This window comes from Trachypithecus francoisi, unplaced genomic scaffold (assembly GCF_009764315.1).
Source record: "Trachypithecus francoisi isolate TF-2019V2 unplaced genomic scaffold, Tfra_2.0 Lachesis_group11, whole genome shotgun sequence".
Classification (NCBI taxonomy): Eukaryota; Metazoa; Chordata; class Mammalia; order Primates; family Cercopithecidae; genus Trachypithecus; species Trachypithecus francoisi.
In genome coordinates this window covers 43,911,365-43,937,216 of record NW_022681456.1, presented here as the reverse complement: position 1 = coordinate 43,937,216, position 25,852 = coordinate 43,911,365, and the positions used below count along the sequence as shown (strand labels likewise).

Here is a 25,852-nt window from a genome sequence, read left to right as displayed (position 1 = left end):
TTTTTTGAGACAGTTTCTCACTCTGTTGCCCAGGCTGGAGTGCAGTGGCATGATCTTGGCTCCCTGCAACCTCTGTCTCGCAGGTTCAAGTGATTCTCCTGCCTCAGCCTCTCAAGTGGCTGGGATTACAGGTGCGTGCCATCATGCCTGGCTAATTTTTGTATTTTTAGTAGAGACGGGGTTTCACCATGTTGTCCAGGCTGGTCTTGATCTCCTGACTTCAGGTGATCTGCCTGCCTGTGACCAAAGCCATCTAGCCTATATTTATAGATACAGCTTCAAAATCAGGCAATATGCCTTTTTTAAGTTTATTTCTAATATATTGTACTTTTTGGCACAGTTGAAAGTAAACAGCATGTATCACTTGGCAGGAAAATGTCAGATTTTATGATGAATATTTAAAGTGTTTATATTTAAGAGTATACATCTTTAAAATTAGATGTTTATATAAAATCACCTTGTGCCTGGGAAAAATTACTAGTTGATTTTTTGTTGTTGTCTCTAGGAACAATTTCTAAGTCAAATTGGTCAAAAAATATTGGCTCCAGCCATCCAGTTAACCCCTAAAAGATCCCATAGCATACCCAACTGGTCTGTACCATATCCAATTATAGTTACAGTGCACAAACTGACTTATTAAGCCCCTATTCTGGGTCACTTGCTTTTGTATTTTACCTCAGTAAGTCATTATAACTCTACCCCTCTCTTGTAATAAAGAAGTTAAAGTTGCCTGTGACCACACAGCTAGTTAGTATCATCTAGGATTTGAATCCAAAATTGTTCAACCACCAAACTCATGACCATTTCGCTGTATCTGAAATGGTATACCAGAAATGACTTGGTCCAGTCACTCTTAAGTTTTAAAATCCTGGCCACGTGCAGTTTCTCACGCCTGTAATCCCAGCACTTTGTGAGGCCAAGGCGCACAGATCACCTGAGGTCAGGAGTTCGAGACCATCCTGGCCAACATGGTGAAACCCCGTCTCTACTAAAACTACAAAAATTAGCTGGGTGTGGTGGCAGGCGCCTATAATCCCAGCTACTTGGGAGGCTGAGGGAGGAGAATCGCTTGAACCCGAGAGGCGGAGGTTGCAGTGAGCCAAGATCGTGCCATTGTACTCCGCCTGAGGGACAAGAGCAAGACTTCGTCTCAAAAAAAAAAAAAACTTTAAAATCCTATCAAACCAGTTCTTCGCAGAGATTTTCAGATATATAAAGGCAGCTTGCAAGTCCCTCAACCCCCAAACTCCATTCCCATCTTCTCTTCCTTGCTGAACATCTCCAGTTTCTACAACTGTCCTTCAAGAACATAGAACATCCTAGTGGGGTGCCCATATGTCCCAGTTTACCAGGGATAGACTTGGTATGCAAGCCTGCCATCCCACTGTAATTAAGAGCTACCTGGGCCGGGCATAGTGGCTCACACCTGTAATCCTAGCACTTTGGGAGGCTGAGGTGGGCAGATTGTGTGAGTTCAGGAATTAAAGACCAGCCTGGACAACATGGTGGAACATTTTTAAAAATGAGATAAAGACGTTTTCAACCTGGTGTAAGTAAACTTCCACCAAAAATTCAGGTTTTTAATAACAGTAAACAAAAACAAAACAACAACAAAAAAAATTAAGCTTGGCTGGGCATAGCAGCTCACTTGTAATCCCAGACTTCAGGAGGCTGAGATGAGAGGATTGTTTGAGGCCAGGAGTTTGAGAAGAGTCTAGGCAACATAGTGAGACTCCCTCTCTACAAAAAGTAAAAAAAAAAAAAGTTGGCTGGGTGTGGTGGCATGCCCCTATAGTCCTAGCTACTCAGGAGGCTGAGGCAGGAGGAACACCTGAGCTCAGAAGTTCGAGGCTGCAGTGAGCTAGGACTGTAACCTGTCTAAAAAGAACAAAAACCTAAGTTTAATATACTCACCTATATACTTTCTCTTTTATGCTCATTAACTTCTTGCATTTCATTATTGTGGTTCTCAATGCTTCCCTCTGTTTTACTCAGTAGTTCCCAAAGTGTGCCTGCATATTAGAATCATTTGGGAATTTTTTAAGTGTCAGTGCTCACTCAGGCCACACCCTAGACTACAATGCTTGAGCTGGGAGCCTGGCACCAGTATGTTTTAAAGTTCTCCCAAGTGACGCCAATGTACAGCAAAGTTTGGGAAGTACTGATCTATCCTATGGTTTATTATGGGAATAAAGATATGACTGGGAGGCCGGGCGCCGTGGCTCAAGCCTGTAATCCCAGCACTTTGGGAGGCCGAGATGGGCGGATCACGAGGTCAGGAGATCGAGACCATCCTGGCTAACACGGTGAAACCCCGTTTCTACTAAAAACTACAAAAAACTAGCCGGGCGAGGTGGCGGTGCCTGTAGTCCCAGCTACCCGGGAGGCTGAGGCAGGAGAATGGCATGAACCCGGAGGCGGAGCTTGCAGTGAGCTGAGATCCGGCCACAGCACTCCAGCCTGGGTGACAGAGCGAGACTCCGTCTCAAAAAAAAAAAAAAAAAGATATGACTGGGAACAAAAAGAGCAATTAAACTTGGTAATGGTCTCAAATCATCAGAGCAGCTCTAGTGTTCAGCTAAATAATAAATAATAAAAAACTGTATGACTGGATCACTAGCACCCTCATTTATTTACCACCCAGAGGAAAGCAAGCTGCTTCTTTTTACAAGGGAAAATTGACTAAAAACAGAAAAAATTGAAATGGATGCAAACACTATTATTCTAATGAGATGAATCTCCAGGGTAACCTTTATAATGCCTGGGTATTTATGACCCAATCGGGACTTAAGGGTCTTTTTAAACTCTGAAATTTTTTATTTAAGCCAAATTTCTTAGAGGAGGCAGGAACAGTTCTTCACAGGTTTCAGTTGCTCAGTCAATAGGCTTACCTTGTACTGTGCTTTATAATTGTTAAAAGTGCTTTCACATTTTCAAGTTCATCTCAACTTCTAAGGCAGGGCAGAAATTGCAATACTCATACTCCTGTTGAGGAAACTGAGGACTCAAGATATTAAAAGTTGGTTTAAGAGTTGGAACCATTTAGAACCCAGTTCTGGTGAACTGCTAGGAAAAAATACTGCCTCAGAGATTCACTCTTTGAGCCTTAACACCCTCTCCCAGAGAAGTGATTTTTCTCGGAAAATAAACAGCACTTTCTTTTACACATCTGTTGTGTTGAGGAAGGAGAGGCAGGGTGGTGCAAGCACTGTGAAGAAATATACGTACAAAAGAGGCCTCTAGGAATTTACAGGGCCAGGGAGAACACATGAGCACATAATGTACTCATAGCAATGGAAAAAGAGAGACAAGTGACAACTGTGTGAGGTTAGAGTTGTTAAGAAGCAAATGAAGAGCCATTCATAGCTTCTTGGAGGTATTTGTTTGAGTTGGTCACCTTACTCCTGCTGTGACTGACCTGAATGGCTTTGCTTTCTTTAGGTTATGTCACCTTGGTACCTAAACCTGAGCCACCTTCAACTTCATACCTGTTCTCAGCTTTAGTGTATCTGTCTTGTTGGTGACCAAAATGTATACTCATGTCCTGGTTTTCCTCACTGATGCTCAAACTAGCCTTTGTCTCTTCTTCTTTTCAGGAACATTCCTCATTGCATTTATTCCAAACCTTCATATGTCCCTCAAGGCCAGGATTCTGGACTCTAGAATGCACCTTTTCCATTCTGTCAACCAAACCTATAGTTTTCCCACATTTAAGGAGGCATCTGCCTTCTCTTGTCATTTTGTTTCTGACTTTAGGTCCCAAAGAGCAGGATTTTACATCTATCTATATTAAACTATAGTTTTAGTCATCTCATCACTTATCAGTTTGACTCCTGATTTTGTCATCTAGTTTATTCTCAACCCTTCCCAGCTTAATGCTGCCCAAGAGTGACGAGCTTTCCTTCTACTTCCTTATTGAAACAACTGTTTCACAGAAAAACTGAAAGACATGAACAAGACAGATCTGCAAACAATGCTTTAAAACTACCGCCAGACTTATAGTTAATCCAATCATTCTGCCAATTAAGGGGTCACCTAATTAAATGTTCTTTCATTCTACACATAAGTAGCTAACAAATCCAAAAGCAGATGATGCCTTGAAATGCCATCAACTAGGTTTCCTGTTTTGCTACAAATATTTCCTCTATGCTTTCAAGTGCACATTCTTTTCTGTTCTCTTTAATTTTGCTGTTACTATCCTAGTCTATTCCCTCTGTACCCCAGGCCTGTACAACTCAATGTTTTAACTGTTCTGTTTATATCCCTACCCTCAGTCTCATCAATCACCAATCCATCCGACACACCCAAAACCTTCCCAAATCACCACTTTGCCCACCTCCGCTCCAGGAAAATGTTTTAAGATACCTTTTCTTAAAGATATCTTTAAGATTATAAACATCAGCACCTAATTTTTACAGACCAAGGGGAACCATTTATAAAGCAAACAATATTAATATAAAATGGTATCAAGACAGTAGTTTAAAAATGGCTACAATTTTCTTATTTTAAAAACGGATCATTTAAAATCCCATGTGCAACAGGGCTCACTATTACAGCATTAAGCATTTTCATTGGCCAGGTGTGGTGGCTCATGCCTGTAATCCCAGCATTTTGGGAGGCCGAGGTGGGAGGAGAGGTCAGGAGATAGAGACCATCCTGGCCAACATGGTGAAACCCTGTCTTTACTAATATACAAAAAATTAGCCGGGCATGGTAGTGCACACTTGTAGTCCCAGCTACTTGGGAAACTGAGGTAGGGGAATTGCTTGAACCCAGGAGGAGGAGATTGCAGTGAGCTATTATGCCATTGCAAACTCTAGCTTGGCAGCGGAGTGAGACTCCATCTCAAAAAAAAAAAAAAAAAAAAAAGGAAAATATTGTTTAAGGACAAAATAATTCTTCACAAAATAAAAAGTTAATTGAAAGTAAAACACCCTATTTAGTCTCACAAGTTTCAAAACCAAAAAATGCAGACATGCAGAGTGTCTCACTAATGTTATATTTATTTTCATTCCAAACTAGGAAACAAAGCAACAGGTTAAATTATTGGAATATCTCTAAGACTTTGAATAAACATACCCATCTTAAAAGCACTAAATAATGAAATTCTCTATTCAAAATGTGCTATTAAAAGCACCATTCTACCGAGTTTATCTTTGATTCTTTGGCTAGAGGAGGTCTGATCATGAGGAAAGCTTGGATTATACATCTTAATAGATGATTATGCCTCAGTCTTTTGAGCTATTCTCCAGGAAGGCTGTGAAGATTCTTAAGATCTTCTCGGGGCCGGGCGCGGTGGCTCAAGCCTGTAATCCCAGCACTTTGGGAGGCCGAGATGGGCGGATCACGAGGTCAGGAGATCAAGACCATCCTGGCTAACACGGTGAAACCCCGTCTCTACTAAAAATACAAAAACTAGCCGGGCGAGGTGGCGGGCGCCTGTAGTCCCAGCTACTCGGGAGGCTGAGGCAGGAGAATGGCGTAAACCCGGGAGGCGGAGCTTGCAGTGAGCTGAGATGTGGCCACTGCACTCCAGTCCGGGCGACAGAGCGAGACTCCGCCTCAAAAAAAAAAAAAAAAAGATCTTCTCGGAAGCATTTGATACCAGAAAAGTGCAATAATGGAAACGCTTAAGAGTTAAGCAGAAAATTTTAACTGTTCGAAAATTTGGGCCCTGATTCAGGTTAACAAGATGCTAGTCCTGCAGTAAAGACCAGTGGCTACTGGTTTGGCCTCTTGAAATGGTCTGCCTCAAGTGTGAATCCCAGCTCTACTACCTAGCCATGTGACCTACAGCAAGTTCCCTGAACTCTTTAAGCCTATTTCGCTGCTGCAAAATGGCAGACTGTTTACCAGGTTGCTTACATAATCCATGTAAAGTGCTTAGTACATACCAAGTACTCCATAAATACTAATTTACGTTGTGACATGTCCCTAATAGCTAACAAAAGTATCAGTGCTTATAACTAATGATCTGAAAATGTATTTGGAAAAAATGAATCCTTAATCCTAGGGATTCCCTGCACTGAACCCAAACCCAGACTATGTGTTACTGATTTGGGAACTTGTTTTCCTAGGATGTAGTGTGGTTAAGGAAGTTGTGCCAGAGACTGATTCTGCATAAGCACACACACACATTTTCTTAACTTTGATCCCCTACTTTGGAACAATTATTATGCTGTTCGACAATGATACCTTAAACTAACAGAATACAGATTTAACATGCTATTGAAATACTTTAATAGGACAAATGTTATCAACAGTTCTTAGATGTAAAGCATAAAAGCAAACTCAATGGCGAGTTTAAGGGGTAAAGCTATCAATTGGTTGAAAAAGAAACTATTTGCATAAAGCGAATTTCCTTTTTTTCTTTGAGACAGGGTCTCACTCTTGCCCAGGCTAGAGTGCAGTGGTGTGATCACAGCTCACTGCAGCCTCAAACTCTTGGGTTCAAGAGATCCTCTCACCTCAGCCACTCTGGTAGCTACGACTACCTGCAGGTACCACCACTAGATAATTTTTTATTTTTATTTTTGTTGGGAGGGGGATCTAGCTTTGTTGCTCAGGATGGTCTCAAATGATTGTCCAGCCTTGGCCTCCCCAAGTGCTAGGATTACAGGCATGAGCCACAGTGCCTGGTCTGGTTATTTCCTTTGTGACACATACTGATGAGAAAAGTACAGAAACACAACTACCAGTTTTCTGACCACATGAAACAGTCTTTATGGTATAAAAACACTTATTCTAAAAGAAAGATTATTTTTCAGATTTTTAGTGAGGTGGTGTAATTATGCTATTAAGAGTATCTTTTATTTTGGTCTACAAATGAATGTTAACAGACTAATTAAAAAAGATAAAAGTTGATGGGGGTTTGAGTATAAGAGTCTTAGAGTACCACAGGTTAAAGAAAGAAGGCAGCTGCAATAAGACACAATCTTGAAGGCATGGGGAAGGAACAATGTCAACATGCAAAGGCTTAAACTCCCCTTTCTTTCTCAGCTAATTTTTACAAAGAGAACTTAATTCAAAATTCAAGTCTAATACATTATATAAACCCAATTTGACAAAATGGAAAATATCTTTCATGTCATAAATACGGTACTTAAGTATACTCGATAATTTACTAATGATTTATACTAACTGAAAAATATGGTATTCATCATCATTTAAAGTTTCCTCAGTATTTCAACAACGTTGCTAGTTTATATTAATAATTTATTATAAAAAACAACTAATGGTAATTTCATTAATTTCTCCCATAGAGTTCAGATAACTGGTATTGACAAGTATGGAAAATGAGATAAAAACAAGCTCTTAACAGCTAATGTGAAAAACTAATCTGTACTAAAACCAGCAGATTACATTCCCACAGACTGCAGAAATGATCTATTGTGCTATAAGGGTTGAGGACAGTGGGTAGGAGAGTAGGGACAATGTACCCACTCTCATTTTAGAGGCAAGATCATGCATATTATTAGAAGAGTGATTCACTGTAACACAACCATAACATTTCAAGTACATTATAGCATTTTCAATTAGATTTCTAAAATTTAAAGTAGAAAAAATTCCAAAATATTTTCCAATCAATATCAATATCCAAAAAGTTCAGTCCCCATTCAGAAACAGATAAACAGTATATTTATTAAATGAGTTAAGACAAATAAACTTTACAAATAGACAAATAATAAAAGGCTCAGTGGCTAAAATAGATGGTAAGCATCATTGAAAGAAATCAACACCATCACGGTATCTCAGTTGGCTTACACGTGTAAAAAGAAATTTTCAAAGAGCAATTTCACAGAAATGAAGCCAGTTTTTTTCTTATAAACAAATCACCAATTCTTGGTTCAAAACTGACATCTGTTATGAAAATTACCATATCACATATTTGTAAGATGACAAGGAGTAACTCATCTTCAAAGTGCAAGTAAGTCTATTTACAACCACAAAAAAGGCAATGATGAGGAGAAAAGGATTTTTAAAAAATATACAAAGATTAAAAACATTTGGGATGCAAAATTAAACAATTTTTTGGTTAGAGGATAAAAGAGAAAAAGTGATTGAATTACAGATTTCAACTATACATACTTTATAATGGGATCCAAGATCTTTAACAGCTTGCTTGCATTTTTTTCTACTTACATAATGCTCTGGAAATTTCTGGTAGAAATTACAGTGTCTCAAAGAGAGAAATACACACTAAGCATGTCTTGCTACTACTTCATGGATGTCATAAGACCCGTTTATGGATTAGAGTTGGTGTAGAAAGCCATTGCCTTGAGTTGAAAAATGAATACTGTAAAAGCTCAATACAAATCCTCCAAAGCACATGCACTTCTAAATCTTTTGGTAATTACATTCATATTTAAGCATAACCAAAATAAAAAAGAAAACTGAAAACATTTCCCTTTTCTCTATTCCCTATGCCTTATAGGCTCTCCAGTTGATAGGGTCAATTTTTAGAGTTGAAAGGGTTCTTCGAGATAGTCTACCACCCTTATTTAGGGTAAATGATTTTCCCAAGATCATGCAGCACATTAATGGCAAAACCAAGACTAGAAACCAGATCTTGACTCCTAGTCTAATATGCTTTCCAGCATATCATGCTACCTCTTTTTTACAGTATGATTCATTATAAATACCTGATGAATAAATGTACAATTACAAATGCTGACAGAGCCAATGTGTTTCTAAGACTTGCAGAAGATTACTGCAAAGATTTGATGGTGAGAAAAAGATTTCCCCCACCCACCAAAAATATCAAGCACCATCAACTAAATGTTTCTTTGCTGGGTCAGCACTCTCAGTTATAGTAGTAGTCCTCGTAAACTTTATGTCAGCCTGAGGATTGTGTATCTGGTGAAATCTGGGCCCTAACACATGCCAGTTTCTAAAGGGTAAAGACAGAGGCACAAAAAGGAAGAAGGTAGACAAAGGAAAGAAAAAGAGAGCTAAAGAATCCAATTGGCTTAGAGGTGGGCATTCTAGCATATGGTCAATTATTGCATCTAAATTTTCATGTAATCTCATTTTATCTAATCTGTTATTTGGCCACTTAAGAATTAAAATAAATGTATCAAAGACAATGGTGGTCATTATTATGTTTTTTACCTGTGAGACTATTTTAGACAAACCAAATTCAATGAAGAGTATGTCAAATGGCAAAATTGTGTTAATTTTCTTAATCTGATTCTATTAGATTACCAGCAAGGAATTAAAAGAGGTACTTCATGGGGCTGTTACCATCTTGAAATTTATTCCAATTGTGGTCAAAGAGAACAGAATGATGCACTGTATATGTAGAATTGAGAAAAGAAGCTGAAATGTCTTTTAAAAAAACATTGCCATGAATTTATTTAATAAAAGGGCATATTTATTTATGTTTACAAACAAGTTTCAAAAACAAAAGGAAAACATGTATGCTTCTACTTATTAACCTTTTTCAAAATGCCAACAGCCCTCATGCTGTATGAAGGTCTCTAAAGATTAAAAAAATCAATACAGTTCACTCACAGTTCACCAAGACATCACTGAACTAACATGTTTAGACAAAAACAAAAAGGACTAAGGTTCTCTTGTAGTTTGATAGTTTGATTTAATTTGATTTGCCTGAAATAACAAAAGCATTTCAAGCATCTTTCATTATGTAGTTGATGTCCTGCATTAAACAATCTACTAAATTCTGAACAAAAGGTTATTAGCAAGTTTTCAAAAATTTTAAAAATTAAACAGTTGCTTCAAAACCATTAAGTAGTAAATGTATTTAAGAAACTAATTAGGACAGATGTCATAACTTCATTTAGAACACCACTGCTCATGTTTTTTTGTTTTGTTTTGTTTTTTCATTTTTTTTAAACAAAGCATTAGTGTTATCTATTTGGCTATTAGTATTAGCAATTTATCTACAATATTTAACAAGGTAAATTGTAGGCAAAAATTTAGTACAGTTTCAATAGAAACACCCCTTTTTTTTTTCCTGAAAATACAGCAGTATTTGAAGGACTAATTTTTCTCTGCATCAGTTATAAGGAAGCTTCCCATCTATGAACAGGAACAAAAAAAGTATCTACAAACCTTGTAAACAGATCTGTATCATTTATAAACATAAATAATCCAAATTATTAACAGCCAACAGCAGAAATTAAAGTATCAATTCAACGATCCAGGGCTCTTTGTCTTGCCCAGTTTTACTCCTCCCTCTCTCCCATCCAGGACTGAGATAAACTAAAGCTCTGCTAATACACTGTTCAGGACCATGCTTGGGTTCTACTGATGATCCACGGGTCACTTACGCTGAGTTACTGTTTATCTGTCAGTTCATTTCTCCCACCCCCCAAAAAGCACCCTCAGTCTGGCAGAAAGCTTTGCTTTTTTTTTTTTAAAAAAATAAATCTACATTCGTACAAGTGTGTCTTCTGTTGAAGTCCAAAGACAAGAATACTAGCTTGTCCATCACAATATGTGAAAAGACCCAGTTTCGATTTGTTTCTTTACAATGCAGCTAGTGTGTTAACATTCAGCTTACAATCAGAGTGATGTTTCCAAACTATGTAGTGGGCTTCCTGGGGATGAAGAGGTAGCAGACTTGTTCATTTCTATTGTAAGGTGAATTCCACTGTCAACAGCATTGTTATTTTTGTTGGGAGAGGGTGGAGGACTGGAGTTACGTTTTGTAGGAGCATCATCTTCAGCATCAGTGTCATCAATAAGGGGGATATGAGGCTCTGAATCTTCTATCCTAAACTCAGGATGTGTCATAAAGTTGTGAATCGAACTTCTTGATTCCGGTTTTTCTAACCCTTCATATAAAGAACTACGAAATGCATTCACCACTCGAATCTGTAAATATCAGAAAACACAGAAAGATGTCAGTACACTATTAACAACTTGAAAATGGTTCATTTATGAGTTTGAATCCACAAACAGCTAGGTATGAGTGAATCATATTTGCATGTAATGCAGTGGAACTTGCAATACACTGTAAAAAAATGAATATTTTAGTAAGACACTACAGAACAACAAAACCACATACTCTAAGAATTAAGAGGTAAATAATTCAAGTAATATTAAGAAAATCTCATTGTCATTGGCTAAAAATTTAATAGCCATTTTATAGGATTTTTTCCCTAAAAGAACAAAATCAAACAGAACAAAACAAAACAAAAACTTAACCATACACAAGCTTAGCTGATTTTTTTAAAATTAAAAATAATGCATTTTGAAAACAACTCAAATAAGTTAAACAAATCAAGCACAAAGGGTTACTATTTGTCATGCTAGGAATTAGGGTGTCACCGACCATGAAAAAGCCAAGCAAATATAAGCTGAATGCCACAATGAACTCACATCTACCCCACTACTCCCTTAATTAAAAATAAAAAGAACAAAACCCAAATAAATGTCTATAAAATGCCATTAAACAGCTATAAATATTTGAGTATATGCCATTTGTCTATCATTTGTCTATAAAGTGTTAGTGTTTTTCTCTGTAACAGATTAAAACTTAAATCAATTATTACAGTTATCTGGAAAGAATAGATCAAAAACAAAAACAAATCCTCTGGGATTCTTCTGGGAAAAATTTCCCAAGAAGACACAACGTGTTAAAAGGTTTCTAGTATTTTCACCCCTAAATAGATAGCTCAACAATTCATCTTCCTTCTCAGTCTGCTGTATAAATGAAAAAGGTTAATGGGCAATGAAACTATGAAACTTAAAAACATCAGTGCACACACTGACATTCAGTGCTATTAACTCAAGCGTCATTCAGAGTTAGAAAAAAAAAAGGACAAAATCCAAGTAGTTGAGCATTTACCACGTATCAATTCAAATACAGTGTTTGCTTTTGCTTTGATTCTAATAAATCCTGTTTAGTAATAAAGACATCCTTTACTCATTGTTAAGAGATATTCTAGAAAAAAGATGCAGTCACCAAATTCATCTCATAAGATAGCAATAATGAATACATCAATACATTTATTCAAATGAACATGTAAATGCATTTAAAAATGTGAGTAGAGTTTAGGGCCATGCACCCACATCTCACCTTCAAGTTGTCTTTCCTTATTTACTAAGCCCTATTTGTAAACTGCTTTAGTCCATATTCACTTAGCCCTTTATATGGAGAGTACAGCATAGTCAACTGAGAAATACAAAAGCAAAATGTCTGGGTGTAAATTCCAGCTCTGCCACTTACTACCCGAGGAACCTTGGTCAAACAGGTTTCTTCAACTATAAAATGGGAAATAGCAATGGTACTTGCCTTACGGGGTTGTTGTGGGAGATTAAATTCGTTAGCACACTACAAACTAAAAACAGTGTTAGGTCACAAGTATTGAGGCCAGGGCTTCTTGAACTTTAATGTGCATATAAACTAGCTGGGGATCTTGTTAAAATGCCGATTGTGATTCCACAGGGGCCTGAGGTCCTGCATTTCTAACAACCTCCAAGGTGATGCTGAAGCTGCTGGCCCATGATCCACACTTGGAGCAGCAAGCCATCTACTCTATAAAGTCTTGCAACTTTACCATCTTTCATAATTCTATTCTATTCGATTGCTTGTACTTTAGTTCCTTAATTTGACAGATGAATAGCAGCAAATATTTTTCAATTTCTTTTATTGCTCTTGTTCCCCTTCCCCTTTACTACATATGTAATGTAAACAATGCTTGCTAAATATAACGTTATAGTAATTCATTCAGTGTTTTATTGTGAAGTCTTAAAATTCACATTTTATGCATGTGAACATTCAGCAAGTATCCTGACTGTCCTAATAACAAACTGTAAAGCTTAAAATGCAAAAAGATAACTTCTTAAAAAAAAAATGTGTTGGTATCAGCAGCCTGTAGGCACGGAGGAGAATACAAACTAGAGAATCAGCCAGCAAACTTGACAGGTGATGAGAACTGTTCAAGACAACCCTGAAGATGTTGCTTGTTTGATAAAGTTGCTGGTGCTGCAGATGCTGAAGATAGAACAACAGTTAAGCTTTCTGTGTATGTGTGTGTTTTCCGTCTTTCTTTGTAATCAGTCTGGGTATAAAAGTGAGCAGTGAAGAATCGGGGGGAAATAAATCTACTTTTTAAACATGTTAAATTTGGAAAACATGTAGAGCTCAGAAGAAAGGTATAAACTTAAGTTAGAGATTTGAGTTAGTGAAGCTCTAAGAGGGGCAGAGTGTAAAGGTGAGGGCAACCAGTGTATGTTTTTCCAATTATTTTGGAAATACACACAATTACACACATACACCAGTGGCAGGCAAAATCAGATTAAATTCCTTCTTAGCAAAACTTCCAATTCTGCGAAGATTTTTCCTATCTGAAAGAATTTACTGAAACAATATTAGAGATATTTTTTTTCTAACCACTTCATAAATAATAAAACTGAGCAACAGTTTTATTGGCTGACTTGTTAAGGAACTCCTAATTAGAGCTAAAGAGTCTTAAAACCTAGGTTTCTGGGCTCCCAATTCCAGGTTCCTTGGAAGTCAAGAGAAGACAAAAACATGCGAACATTTACTTTATCACCAACTTCACTTGAATAAAACATTCCATAAGATTAAGATTAATGCTTCCTTTGTCTGACACATCTATTTAAGCCACATGACTAGTTAGTTTCAGCACGTTACTAGGCCAGCTCAGCAATGCTCAAAAGCAATTCAATTTTCAAAGAACAGTTCTTGAGATACATACAATAAAGCTCAGATTAACCAGGAATCATCAAACCAGATTTGTTTTACTTTCTACTTACAAAGAACATAAGAAAGCACTCTTGATCCAAGGCATGACACTGAGCTGGCTTACACCTGCTCTGATCTTTATTACTTTCTGTATGTGAAATTCGCACAGTACAATAGCTGTGAGGAAAATAATTTTGTGCACAATACTTTAGGTAAGAAGGAAACTATATTAATACCATAAATAATTTGATTTAAGCAGAAATATAAGTAAACAAATACAGGCTTTTGTTAAATCCAAGCCTATATTTTATTCAGTTTTAAAATTCAATTCCTATTTATTATCTATTTAAACCTACTCTGTGGAGCATACTTACACCCCTCGAAATTATCAGAATTACGAAAAATTCAGTAATTCTTATGTCAAAAATATTCTGTAAAAGTAAATTATTCAACGGAGAAAAAAACTCCCAAAAATACTGCATAAGCATATATGGTAAACAAAAAAACTGAAGTGATTATCATAATCATGAAGTAATTTTAAGAAACTGAAAATGATTATCAAGGTAAACAATATATGAAATATAACAAATCAAGATCATGTACCTACAAAACCAATTTTTGTAAATACCATCCTAACTTTTGATAGCAGAAAATAACATTGTTTACTGCCCAAAATATTGTACAGAAGAGAGAACTCTAAAATACTAATCGTAAGCCAATAAATCTTACCTTCTACAACAAATTGCCCACTTCTGAAATCTGTTTTCACTATTACTTTTCTATGTGCACTAATTGCAATGGCACAGTAAAAGATACTCTGCAACTAGAAACAAAATTCTAGATTGTTTTTCCAAAGTTGGGTACTTGCATATTAAATTATCTCAAAAGGAGACCCACCTGTGTAATGTCTTTATCTATCTGGAACAGGGGTTGGTAAACTTTTTCTGTGAAGTGCCAGACAGTAAAATATTTTAGGTTTTGTGAGTCATACAGTCTGTCACAATTATACAACTCTGCCCTTATAGTGAAAAATCTGCCACAGGTAATACTTAAATGAATGGGCAGTGTTGCATTCCAATAACAACTTATTTCCAAAAATAGGCAACAGGCTAGATTTGGCCCATAAGCTGTAGTTTGCTCCTCCTCCACCTAGAAAACCAAATTTTCTCTCAATTTCTCATTTCCAGGAATGTGTAGTTATTTATTCAGGAAAAAAAAAGTCTACTAATGGTAAAAACTGGTGTTAGAATGATATACTTTATAAATAGAAAAAAACTACAGAATGTTTTCTCTAGAGACCTGTAAGAGTGAAGATCTGACTAATAAATGAAGGGTAAAAGGTCTCTTCAGAGATGTCTGAGTCTAGCATTTGACAAAGTCAAAATCGATTCTTTCTTCTATTTTAGCTAAGCAAGGTCACCCAATAAAGGTTAAAGAAATGTGAGACCCACAGGTGGTTTTAAAACTATTCCATATTAGGGCAGAAACACAGTGATAAAATGAAACCATTCATTAAATATATTAACATAATTCTATATACTGGCTGATGTTCTGTACCACCTAAGACAATGCTCCACCAACAAGGGTGAAAGACATTTATGGTAACAGCAACATAATTACTGCAACTCTTGGTGTATAATGACAACTGTATTAACAAGATATGATTTAGTTCCTGGATAACTCCAAGAACATAGGACACAGAATGAGGAAGTAAACATCTCAAACCTCGATAAAGCAACAACTACAATCCTTCCTTTGCTACTCTCTTAAATGCACCTTTACTTCCCTGAAGTATCTGCTCCCCTAGCCACATGGGCTCAGAAACTCAAGAGATTTCATATGAACAGTGAGTGCATCAGAAAAAAAGAGCCTGGGGTGGATGTGCAGAGGTGTGTGTGTATATGTGTCTGCCTGTCTGTCTTAAGACAGTTTATGATTGCTTTGATATTTAATATAAAGCTTGGAACACATTCAGACTGAGAAATATTAGTATACCTAAAGTCATCTGATAGCCCTCCAAATGAAAAAAAAATTACTTAAAATATTGGTAAATAAAAATGAATAGGATACACATCACCTATGAGATAAACTTGCCAAAAAAGCGTAATATGAAGCTAACCAGTAGGACTCAATCAGACAAATCTGGAATGTAGAACCCTTCATAAGACAATTCACCTAGATTCTTCAAAAGTCAATGTCATAAAAAATAAAGGCAAGGAATGAATCCAGGTTGGAGACCAGACTCATAACACACATAGTGTCAGTAATTATTTTGGATTAAAAAAGTTATAAAGGAAATTCTGGAGGCAACCAGAGAAATCTGAATACTGTCTGTTAGATAATATGTAATCAATGTTAAATTTATTGGATAATAAAGTATGATTATATATGGGAATTCTTAGGTACATGCTGAAGTATTTAGGGATAAAATGCCGTGGTATCTGCCGTTTTCAAATGGCTCAGAAAAAAAGTTGTATTAATATACAGATAAAATAGTGTCATAAAATAGTAAGTGGTAAATCCAAGTGAAAGATTTTCATGTATTAATTTTTCAACATGTCTGTAGGTTTGAATTTTTCAAATTTAAAATTTTGAGGGAAGGGAGTCTATCAGGATAAAGTCTGAGTTTGGCTCCTTCTTGTGGGGTATAAACAGATGCTTACTTCCATTTCAGCTTTCCTTAGTTTATTACTCTTTCAGTACCAGACTATTATCAATCCCTTACTTTATTCCTCTTTTAGTACCAGATTATAATCACTGAGGCCTCATTTGGTAAATTCTATCAAGGGTCATCCTGGGAGTCATCTCCTTCAGGCAATTTTTCTTGACTTTCCAGGGTAGGCTAAGGACCCTGTTATGACAGTTTGTGTTTTACTGCCGTGTAGACATTTCTAACTATTTGTTTTTGTCCTCTACTAGACTGCAGGTTCTAGAGGTTCCAGCATAGTTCTGACATATGGTAGGCCTTCCATAAAGGCTTACAGAACATTTACCATCTAAGGCTAGGTGGTAAGGAGCTCTAGAGAGAGAGGCATAGTTTGAAATCCATAGATACAGGGAGGAAGAGGCATTTTTACTGTACCAGGCGTATGGCCAGGCAATTTATGGTTACCATTTTATTCAGGTAGGTAATTTTTAAAAGGAAGAGTTTTAGCTGTCCCTGTATATAATTTTAATATCTTAATGTTAGAGGGTCACTTGAAACACTTGTGTGCACTTTGGTTTACATCATGCGGCCTCTGCTTATTAGCCATAGACAAGTTATTTAAACTCTAAGGCAGTTTTCATACCTGTAAAACAGGGACAGTTCTTACTGTGCCTGTTTCACCACATTTTTAAAAATATCAAATAAAAATATACTTAACTAAATAGGGAACAAACAGGCATTAAGTAGAAAGTCTGTACTGTTTTCTCCCTTAATTCATCCTCTCTGCAGCTTCTCAAGGTTCCTCTAGTCCTTTGCTGGCTGGAGACCAAAGGGAGAAGATAGGTCTCTATCTACTTCAAGGCTAACCTTAGGTATCGCCGTAAATTTTTGGGATGAGGTTGGGTTTACATCTTTAATGCCTCCAACATATTCGAGAATGCACCATGAATTCTCAGTAATATTTATAGCTTATAAGGCCTTTACAAAGTTTGCTATTTACTAAAAACCTAAAAGAAAATGTTATTTTAGTCAATTATTGAAAATTACAATATTTATTGGTTCAACAATTAATCAATAGTATACTTTCCTACTTCTACTGAAACTTAACAGAATATTTCTTATCTATGATGCAATTTTTAACTAAATTGACTATACAAATGGAAAAAAAACCACCCCAAACCATAAATTCCACAGGAAGTTTTAAAATTTACAGTGATTTCCCCCAAAACCACCCCACAGCCAAACAACAACAACAACAACAATAACAACAACAAAAAATCAAAGACAAAGTACAGGTTAAGAAGGCAAGCAACTGGCTATACATACTGAAAACTTGTCTTCAGGCTGCTAACTTACTTTCCAAATTGGACAAAAGTCAAAATGCTAAGTTTATTCTTAGCTTTGAAAATGCAATTTCCTGGTTCTGTTAGATAAGTTTCAAATCACATGCTTTTAGGAACCATGCAGTATAAACATGTTTAAAGGCATATACTCAAAAATTTATAGTAGTTTCACAAGTTCTAAGCTACAATTTTATTCCCCATATTAACTATCAGAGTTAGCACAGAGACAAGCTCACAGATTGCATCTAATCTTTGGTTGCAATTGTTCCACCTGTTGTCTAGCCCTCTAAGAAATAAAACAACAACGACAACACTTTGAGGTCTCAATCCACTTTACGAAAAGAAAGCTTTATGAAAAAGCCTGAACAATGAATTCAAACATTAAGGAGAAAATGAGAAACGTTAGGTGTGTGAAGTAGGAAATGTTAATTTCATGCACTTAGGAACACACACTCACACCCCACAGTAGTAGAAGCAGTAGAAGAGGAAAACACTACATGTGTAGGGGTAGAAATATTTGTTACATCATGATGCTGGCTGGCGATGGAGGGTTGCCGCCTTAGAGCCCCCTGAATGGAACTTCCACTCTGGAAAGCATTCACTACATCCATCTGCAAGGAATCAGAGATTGTGACAGCTTGCTCAGCAAGAGAGAGAGAGAACAAGAGAAAGGACCATTCCATCTATCAACATATAAAAAGAAAAAGGCACTTTTAACAAAGCTTATAGGCAAGAATAGCATTTTGAGATGAAGTGGGGGGTGGGGGAGCTAGGAAAAAAGGAGCTTAGGGGCATATAGACACATTCTTTCATAATCAGTTAAAAGTTTCACTCATTCCAGGCACCAGGATTACTTTTCAAGAGAATACAATTTGTGGGTTGGGAAGGCTAGAGAGGAAGTTTAAGAAGTACACTCGAATCTCCTCCCCAGGTCAAAAAGCCCTGGCTCCCATCATCTCTCCTACCTCTCTACCAGGCCCATACCTGTGTTTGGATTCTGTTCAGACCTCTAAACCACAAGATTTGGCCACGCCGCAACTCCCTTTCAGCGTGATCAATTTCTTCAACATCCTCCGCTAATTCCTCCTCAGGTATTTCTTCCTTTTGTGTTCCATGACCAGCTTCTTTGAGGAATTTTAAACGGCTAGTTGGAATTGTTGAAATAAGCTACAACACAGGGGAATGAACTTAGAAATAAATCATATCAAGTAAAGGTAAGCTGATCAACTGTAATACTAAAGGTACTACAAATGGTCAGAGTATTCGACTATCTTTACCAACGAAGTAATGGGATCCTGTTGATTAGTCTTTCTCTCCCAGAGCAAAACACATTCTTCTCTTAGCTACACAAAAGATTTGAGTTTGAAGGGTAAAAAGTTTTCCTAAATGGAAATTAACCTGATTACATTTTTCACATTTTCATCAGGACATTCAAGACAGTACATTTTAAAACCATGGTCTGATATATGTATTTACTTAAAGTCCTATTTATTTTGAATACAATGAAAATGGCAGCTGGTCTTACTAGATGCAAAACATGTTGACATTTCATTAATGCTGTCAGAGTTCAATGAGAAAAAATGTATAAAAATTTTAAAAAATCATCAAGGTTACACTGAAAATAGTTTTGTTAAGTATTTTTAAAAAATGCAACAGTTTAAAATTAGATTAGTACTGATTGATGATGCCAAACAAAAACAGATGCCCCAGAAAACACAAAGGATACAAGAAACACCAATACACGTGTATTAGCTTATGTGTTAACATCCATTCTCTAAGGCAGCAGTTGGGTTTGTCAGGGAGAAACGAGCATGTAGTCAGCTACAGAATTCTGCTTGGAGAACTTCTAGTACACCCACTTCATTTCACCAAGGTGAAATAGGCTTCAAGGCACATAAAGTGACTTGTTCATGGAGTGACTAGGAACCTAGGTCTCCTGACCACCAAAGGCAGTGCTTGTTCTATTATGGTACACTTAGTATGGGTCCTACTTAAAAGATGATCTCTATTAATGAGGTATTCAAAATGGGTAAGAAACCTCCGAACCTAGAAATATAATTAAGAAAAAGAAGAGATAAAAAGATGTAAAGATTGAGCTAAATTTATAGAAACCCTGAAAGTCTGGCTTCACTGATATGCAGAATAACAATAAATTAGCTTATGCAAATTATATGCCATAAAATATATTAACCTTCATTTATGAAAATGTTAGTATAGATTTTCTATAACTTAGTTTTATAGTAATGGGCTTAAAATGAACAATGCATAAATCATTATCACTTACATTTAAAAAATAATGACATGCATTTGCAAGTAAGCTGCCTATAGTAAATATGAGGTATATCTCTTATTTCAGGCACTTTATTTTATACATACACTGTTAAAGCTATTCAATTCAAATCTAAAACATCATTTTGTGACCCCTTTTTCCAGGTAACATTATTTTTATAAAAACATTCTCTAAGGTCAGTTTTTCCTATGCTGCATATTAGATTAAATTACAGAACAAAATGACAAAGTACGTGTATGTATTTCTTACTTTTTTTTTTGGGACAAAGTCTCGCTCTTCTCCCCTAGGCTGGAGTGCAATGGCGCAATCTCGGCTCACTGCAACCTCCGCCTCCTGGGTTCAAGCGATTCTTCTGCCTCAGCCTCCCGAGTAGCTGGGATTACAGGCACCTGCCACCATGCCCGGCTAATTTTTGTATTTTTAGTAGAGATGGGGTTTCACCATGCTGGCCAGGCTGTTCTCGAACTCCTTACCTCAGGTGATCCACCCGCCTCGGCCTCCCAAAGTGCTGGGATTACAGGCGTGAGCCACCGCGCCCGGCCATGTATTTTCTACATTTTTGTAAAAAATTTTTTTCTGAAAATGTAAAAATAGGTTATAGAGTAAAAGATACAGATATTAGCATCCTAACCAGTTATAAATACATCATTTTAAACAACTGCTACAAAACTTGTTCTAAAAAACAAGTAAAAAACCACATAAAAAGTTAGGATAGTATTTTATAGTACAGGCATAATCATAATGAACAAGTGACATACTGGAACTATATACAACATTAAAAAAACTTATCTTTGAATTCCCTCTCTTTACTCACCATGTTAACGATTTAGAATCAAGTAATGAAACTGTTAAAGAAAATACACACTAAAAATTAAAAAAAAAAAATCACTAAGTTTAAGCAAAAACTAATGAGACTTTTACCTGGCCCCAGAGTAACGTTCCCATTCCTAGGAATATTGACCATAGCCACTGTTCTATTGAAAGTTCTGAACAACTGAAAGGTTTTCCACCAAACTGCACAATTATTATCTGGAGGAATAATCAAGAGTAAATTTACTTAAATCTTAAATTTAAAAATTCATATACTTTAAAAAATATCAAATTTATGTCCTCTAAAATAAGGTGAACAACCACTATTCTGATGAAGTGTATTATATTAGTCACAACTGAAAATAAGACAACTGAAACAGACCTTTCCTCTTTCCCCTCCAGGGAAAGGGTTCCCTCTTACAAAAAAAGACAACTGAAATAAAGTAAAATTTTGCCCAATGTTTTTAATGCATGCGTATTTCATGTTTAAATTATGCTTACAAAAAATAAAATTCTTATGACGAAGAAGAGTAACTTTATGTTTCCAATATAACCCTAAGCAACTACATTCCCCTGTATTTAGTACAATTCTTCAAATAATTTATGCCTTTCTCAAAATACAGTACTCTTTTGTAGAAAAGACTGTATGTTACTGGAAAAATATACAATATTTTAAAAATTCCACATAGCTGTTTATTTCTACTTAACATTTAGACCTATTAAGATAAATACAAACAGACTGTAAGAGAAGAAAGGCAACTTGCAAAGTTCTATGAAGTATGGGCTAACGCAGGTGAAGTGATCTCAGATTTGCTCTCCTTTATGAAAAGAGGCCTGATGATGAACATAAATTCATAATACTGTGCTTATGCTTTGCTTGTTATCTAAAAAGCCTAAAATAGTGTGTGTGCATGGAAATATTAAGAATTAACTGGGGTTGGGTGTGACAACGCATACCTGTAATTCTAACACTTTTGGAGGCTGAGGTGAGAGGATTGCTTGAGCCCAGGAGTTCAAGACCAGCCTAGGCAACACAGCAAGATCCCATCTTAATCAAAAAATAAATAAGTTTTTAAAAAAGAATCAAGTAACAATATTCATCCTCCTGTGAGTCTGACAGGGCTCTCTCTGATATGGCAGTTAAGTAGTTCCCAAATATTAAAATCAAAAATAATTTTGGAAGTTAATATTTTAAAACTTTAAAGTTACAATTCCTTTCTTTTTAGCTCTACTTCATTCAAATTCAAGTGATTTTTACTTCTCGGTTCCACTATTTCTTAAGTTAATCTGTACACTTGTACAGATAGATTTCTAACTGCTTTGTTAGTAGCCCAATTAGATAATAACTGATTTGACAGTCAGGTCTGGATTTTAGTAGAGATAGAAAACTGAAGTAATTTTCTTTTATAAATCAAGAAAATAATGAGCATGAAAAGAGTTCAATATTTATTTGCACAAGTGATCTTAATTATTTTTAAATTTAAACTTGAACTTTTTTTGGTATAATGTGGGATGTAAAAAGAATACTAAAATGCTGGGGAAACAATTAATGTGATTGGCTGACTTTGTTTCCTAAGAAATTATATCTTTCACTTTATAGCTGGAAGAAATAAAACCGTTTGCCTAGTTGGTTGTGGCATTTACTTCTAAGAACCAGAGATTCAGTTCTCATATTCTTTTTTTTTTCTTTTTTTGAGACAGAGTCTCACTCTGTCCACCAGGCTGGAGTGCAGTGGCGCGATCTCAGCTCACTGCAAGCTCCGCCTCCTGGGTTCATGCCATTCTCCTGCCTCAGCCTCCCTAGTAGCTGGGACTACAGGCACCCGCCACCACACCCGGCTAATTTTTTGTATTTTTAGTAGAGACGGGGTTTCACCGTGTTCTCGATCTCCTGACCTTGTGATCTGCCCGCCTCGGCCTCCCAAAGTGCTGGGATTACAGGCATGAGCCACCGCGCCCGGCCCAGTTCTCATATTCTTTAACATATACCTTAAATCACCATGATACTATAGATGTCACCAAGGCAATAGTTCCACACATGTTCCACACAAGTGATTGCTAGAACAAGCTGTTTACCTAATGTCTCCCATATAACAGGCAAATTTGAAACTATCTTTTCCAATTACCCACCTGTACCACAAAAGTTCCTAAAACAATTGTGCAGAAGATGGCATTGTTAAAGATTCCTTCAAATACATTTCTTTCACCATGAATTTTCCGGGCATTTATTTCATTGAAAAGTTGCATCAGCACAAAGGTATTAAAAACAATAGTATAATGTTCTGAAGGAGGTGCATGCAAAGGAGCATTTCTTCCACTATCAATGTCAAAAAACTTTTCTCCTGAAAGAATGAAAAATGACTATTTTGTAATTATCATACCAAATATGATTTCAAGGAGGTATACAAAGTAAAACTTAGCTAGACTTTTTATTTTATCTGAAATGGCAGCATGGAAGGAGCTGGAAGAAACCTGGGATTATCTAGCACAACTCTCTTATTTTATAGACAAGGAAACAGAAGCTCCCAAAACTATGGTGACAATCTCAGGATCACATATCTAAATTAGTGGAGAGCCAGGATAAGACATCAGGACTCTTTATTCTCCCCCTACTATCTATCTTACTGTCTCCCCAAATTTACTAAGCACTACTGATACAGAGGAAGAAATTAAAGATAAATGGGAAGTCAGGAATAGAACTTAGGCTCTTGAAAATTTATAACATTATAACATCTTGGATGATTAGTTTGGGAAAGAAACAATTAATTGAAGCTTTATTTATTAGACACTGAATTCTTACCAGCAAATAAGAGTGTAAAGACTACTACAAGTTGATAGAATGCATGACCCAAAATATTCTTCATCATTGTACGTGAGATGAGAGGCTTATTTCTACCATAAGGTTTCCGAAGCAAGAGGGACTCAGTGGGTGGTTCCGTTGCCAGAGCCAGGGAAGCGAGCGTATCCATTATGAGGTTTACCCACAGCATCTGCACAGCCTTAAGCGGTGAGTCCTAGAAAAGATATGTTTCCTAATAGACATTCACAACTACTCAGGGACTCAGCAACCCTCAGGAAGCCTTTAGGGTTTAAAAACTTGAGAAACAGAACAGGATTATATTTTTATATTAACTAACCTAAAATATTAAGCTTCAGCTTAAATATTAAGTATTTTTAAAAAGGCATTTTATGTACTTTTATTTAAAGTAAACAAGTTTTAATAGACAAATCATCACCTACTTGAGTAATACAGGCGCCCGTAAAAGCAACAATCACTGCTACTACATTAACAGTAAGTTGGAACTGAAGGAATTTTGAGATGCTGTCGTAGACATTTCGTCCCCACATAACTGCTTTAACAATGCTTGTAAAGTTGTCATCTGTGAGAATAATATCGGATGCTTCTTTAGCTACATCAGTTCCAGCAATACCCTGTTAAAAAAATTTTGTGAATTAGACTAAATGTTTTAACTTTCAAATAGTCAAAAAATACACAATTAATAAACAAAAGTTTACGACTATATCTAATAAATATTGACTTAAATTTACATTAAAAGAAGGTAACAGAGTTATTCTAAGATATTACTAGAAAAGACATTCTGGTTTAGCAGAAATCAAACAAAGAATGAAGTATTAAAAATAAGGTTCAAGTTGGGCTAAAAATGGAGGAATGAACAAAGACATTACTCAAGTTCCTTCCAAAAGCCACACAAAAAGGTATATATTAATAAAAAGCAAACAAACTCTATGAAGACAAAGTTAGAGGAAAAGGAGATGCTACCAAAAAAAAAAAAAAAAGCTGAAAGTAGACAGCCAAATGCTAAGCAACTCAGCAGACATAAGAAAGCTGAATCGTAATCCACGGGTAGAGAAAGTAGAAGTAGCCCCCTTTCCCCCCGACCACAGAACACTCCTGCACAGCTTCGGATTTGGTAGAGTTACATGGCACTGGAAGTAGGGGTGAAGGTAGCAATAAAAAAAGGAAGATCTTTTGAAAGTCTACTGAAGACGCATTTAGAACCTTCAAACTAGTAACAATGTTATCAACAAGAGAATGGGGCAATTAATAAATTGTAGATTAATAAAATGAGTGAACTACAACTATATTAACATAAATGATCTCACAAACATAATGCTGAATAAAGAAGATGAACTCAACACATAATGTATGATTCTTCTGTACAAAGTTCAAAAACAGGCAAAAGGAATAAGCTTCAGGATACTGGTTATCTTTGCAGAGAGATAAGGCAATAATTAGAAGAGAGTAGGATTCGCTAAAAAATTATCAAAAAGCTAACCCTCATGAACCCCGCTACGGGCTGAAAGTATTCCCCAAATTCATGTCTTGGAAATGTAATCTTCAATCAGCAAAGTGCAGACATGGAAATTCAGAGGTGATATCATGATGAAGGCTCTGACTTCATGTATGGATTAATGTCATTATCTTGGGAGTGGTTTCATTATCAAGAGTGAATTCTTGATAATGAAAGGTGAGTTTGACCCCCTCTTGCTTTCGTGCTCACTTGCAATGTTCTCTTGCCCTTCTCCCATGACATGATGCAGCATGAAGGCCCTCACCAGATGCTGGCACCCTGGTTCTTGGATTTACTTACCTCCAGAACCTGAAGTCAAAGAAACTTTTATTGTTCATGAAATACTAAGTCTTAGATACTCTGTTATCACAATACAAAATGGACTAAGACAAACCTTTTCTCAAGAAGCAGCTGGAGGAGATGACTCCACCAGATAAGGGAGTAAACCAAAGATGATGATGCAACTGAACTCGTGAAGTACAAGATCCAACACAAATGAGAGATAAAGAAAATCCTCAGGTATGGAGACCAAGAAGACAGCTGTGCAGCAAGGCCAGCAAACAGCGAGTGCAGATTAAAGCACGTCGAAAGATGTTGAGAGACGTTATCTCTTAGAAACTAAAACTGGTAAGAATGCTAAAGGTCTCCGATATATGGAACAGATAATTTGGGGATGAATTAGAGTTAAGTACATAGAAAAACTAAGCCAAAACAATTCAAACAAACCAAATAAAAATTAAAGTAAAAAAGACAACAAATTATAGGGAACAT

At 36.3% G+C, this 25,852-nt stretch overlaps 1 protein-coding gene and 1 long non-coding RNA gene across 7 annotated transcripts in view; one reads left to right on the top strand and one right to left on the bottom strand.

Moving 5' to 3' along the window:
- LOC117089650 overlaps positions 1–13,095 on the top strand; it is a 61,983-nt gene extending 48,888 nt beyond the window's left edge. The window contains exon 4 of the long non-coding RNA XR_004439689.1: positions 12,416–13,095. This is a non-coding gene — a long non-coding RNA (uncharacterized LOC117089650). The remainder of the gene's footprint in view (positions 1–12,415) is intronic.
- The window catches only part of ATP2B1 (ATPase plasma membrane Ca2+ transporting 1), a 117,587-nt gene continuing 99,356 nt past the window's right edge, over positions 7,622–25,852 (bottom strand). For 2 of the 6 annotated variants that reach the window (XM_033221102.1, XM_033221101.1), the window contains exons 16-22: positions 24,009–24,200; positions 23,569–23,782; positions 22,899–23,110; positions 20,880–20,987; positions 18,653–18,835; positions 18,126–18,279; positions 7,624–10,839 (exon numbers count right to left, since the gene is read on the bottom strand). In XM_033221102.1, the coding sequence (XP_033076993.1) occupies positions 10,814–10,839; positions 18,126–18,279; positions 18,653–18,835; positions 20,880–20,987; positions 22,899–23,110; positions 23,569–23,782; positions 24,009–24,200 (1,089 nt within the window). In that variant the 3' untranslated portion in view covers positions 7,624–10,813. Of the gene's footprint in view, positions 10,840–18,125; positions 18,280–18,652; positions 18,836–20,879; positions 20,988–22,898; positions 23,111–23,568; positions 23,783–24,008; positions 24,201–25,852 lie in introns of all 6 variants that reach the window. The other 4 variants (XM_033221099.1, XM_033221100.1, XM_033221103.1 and 1 more) reach the window with 3 other exon arrangements.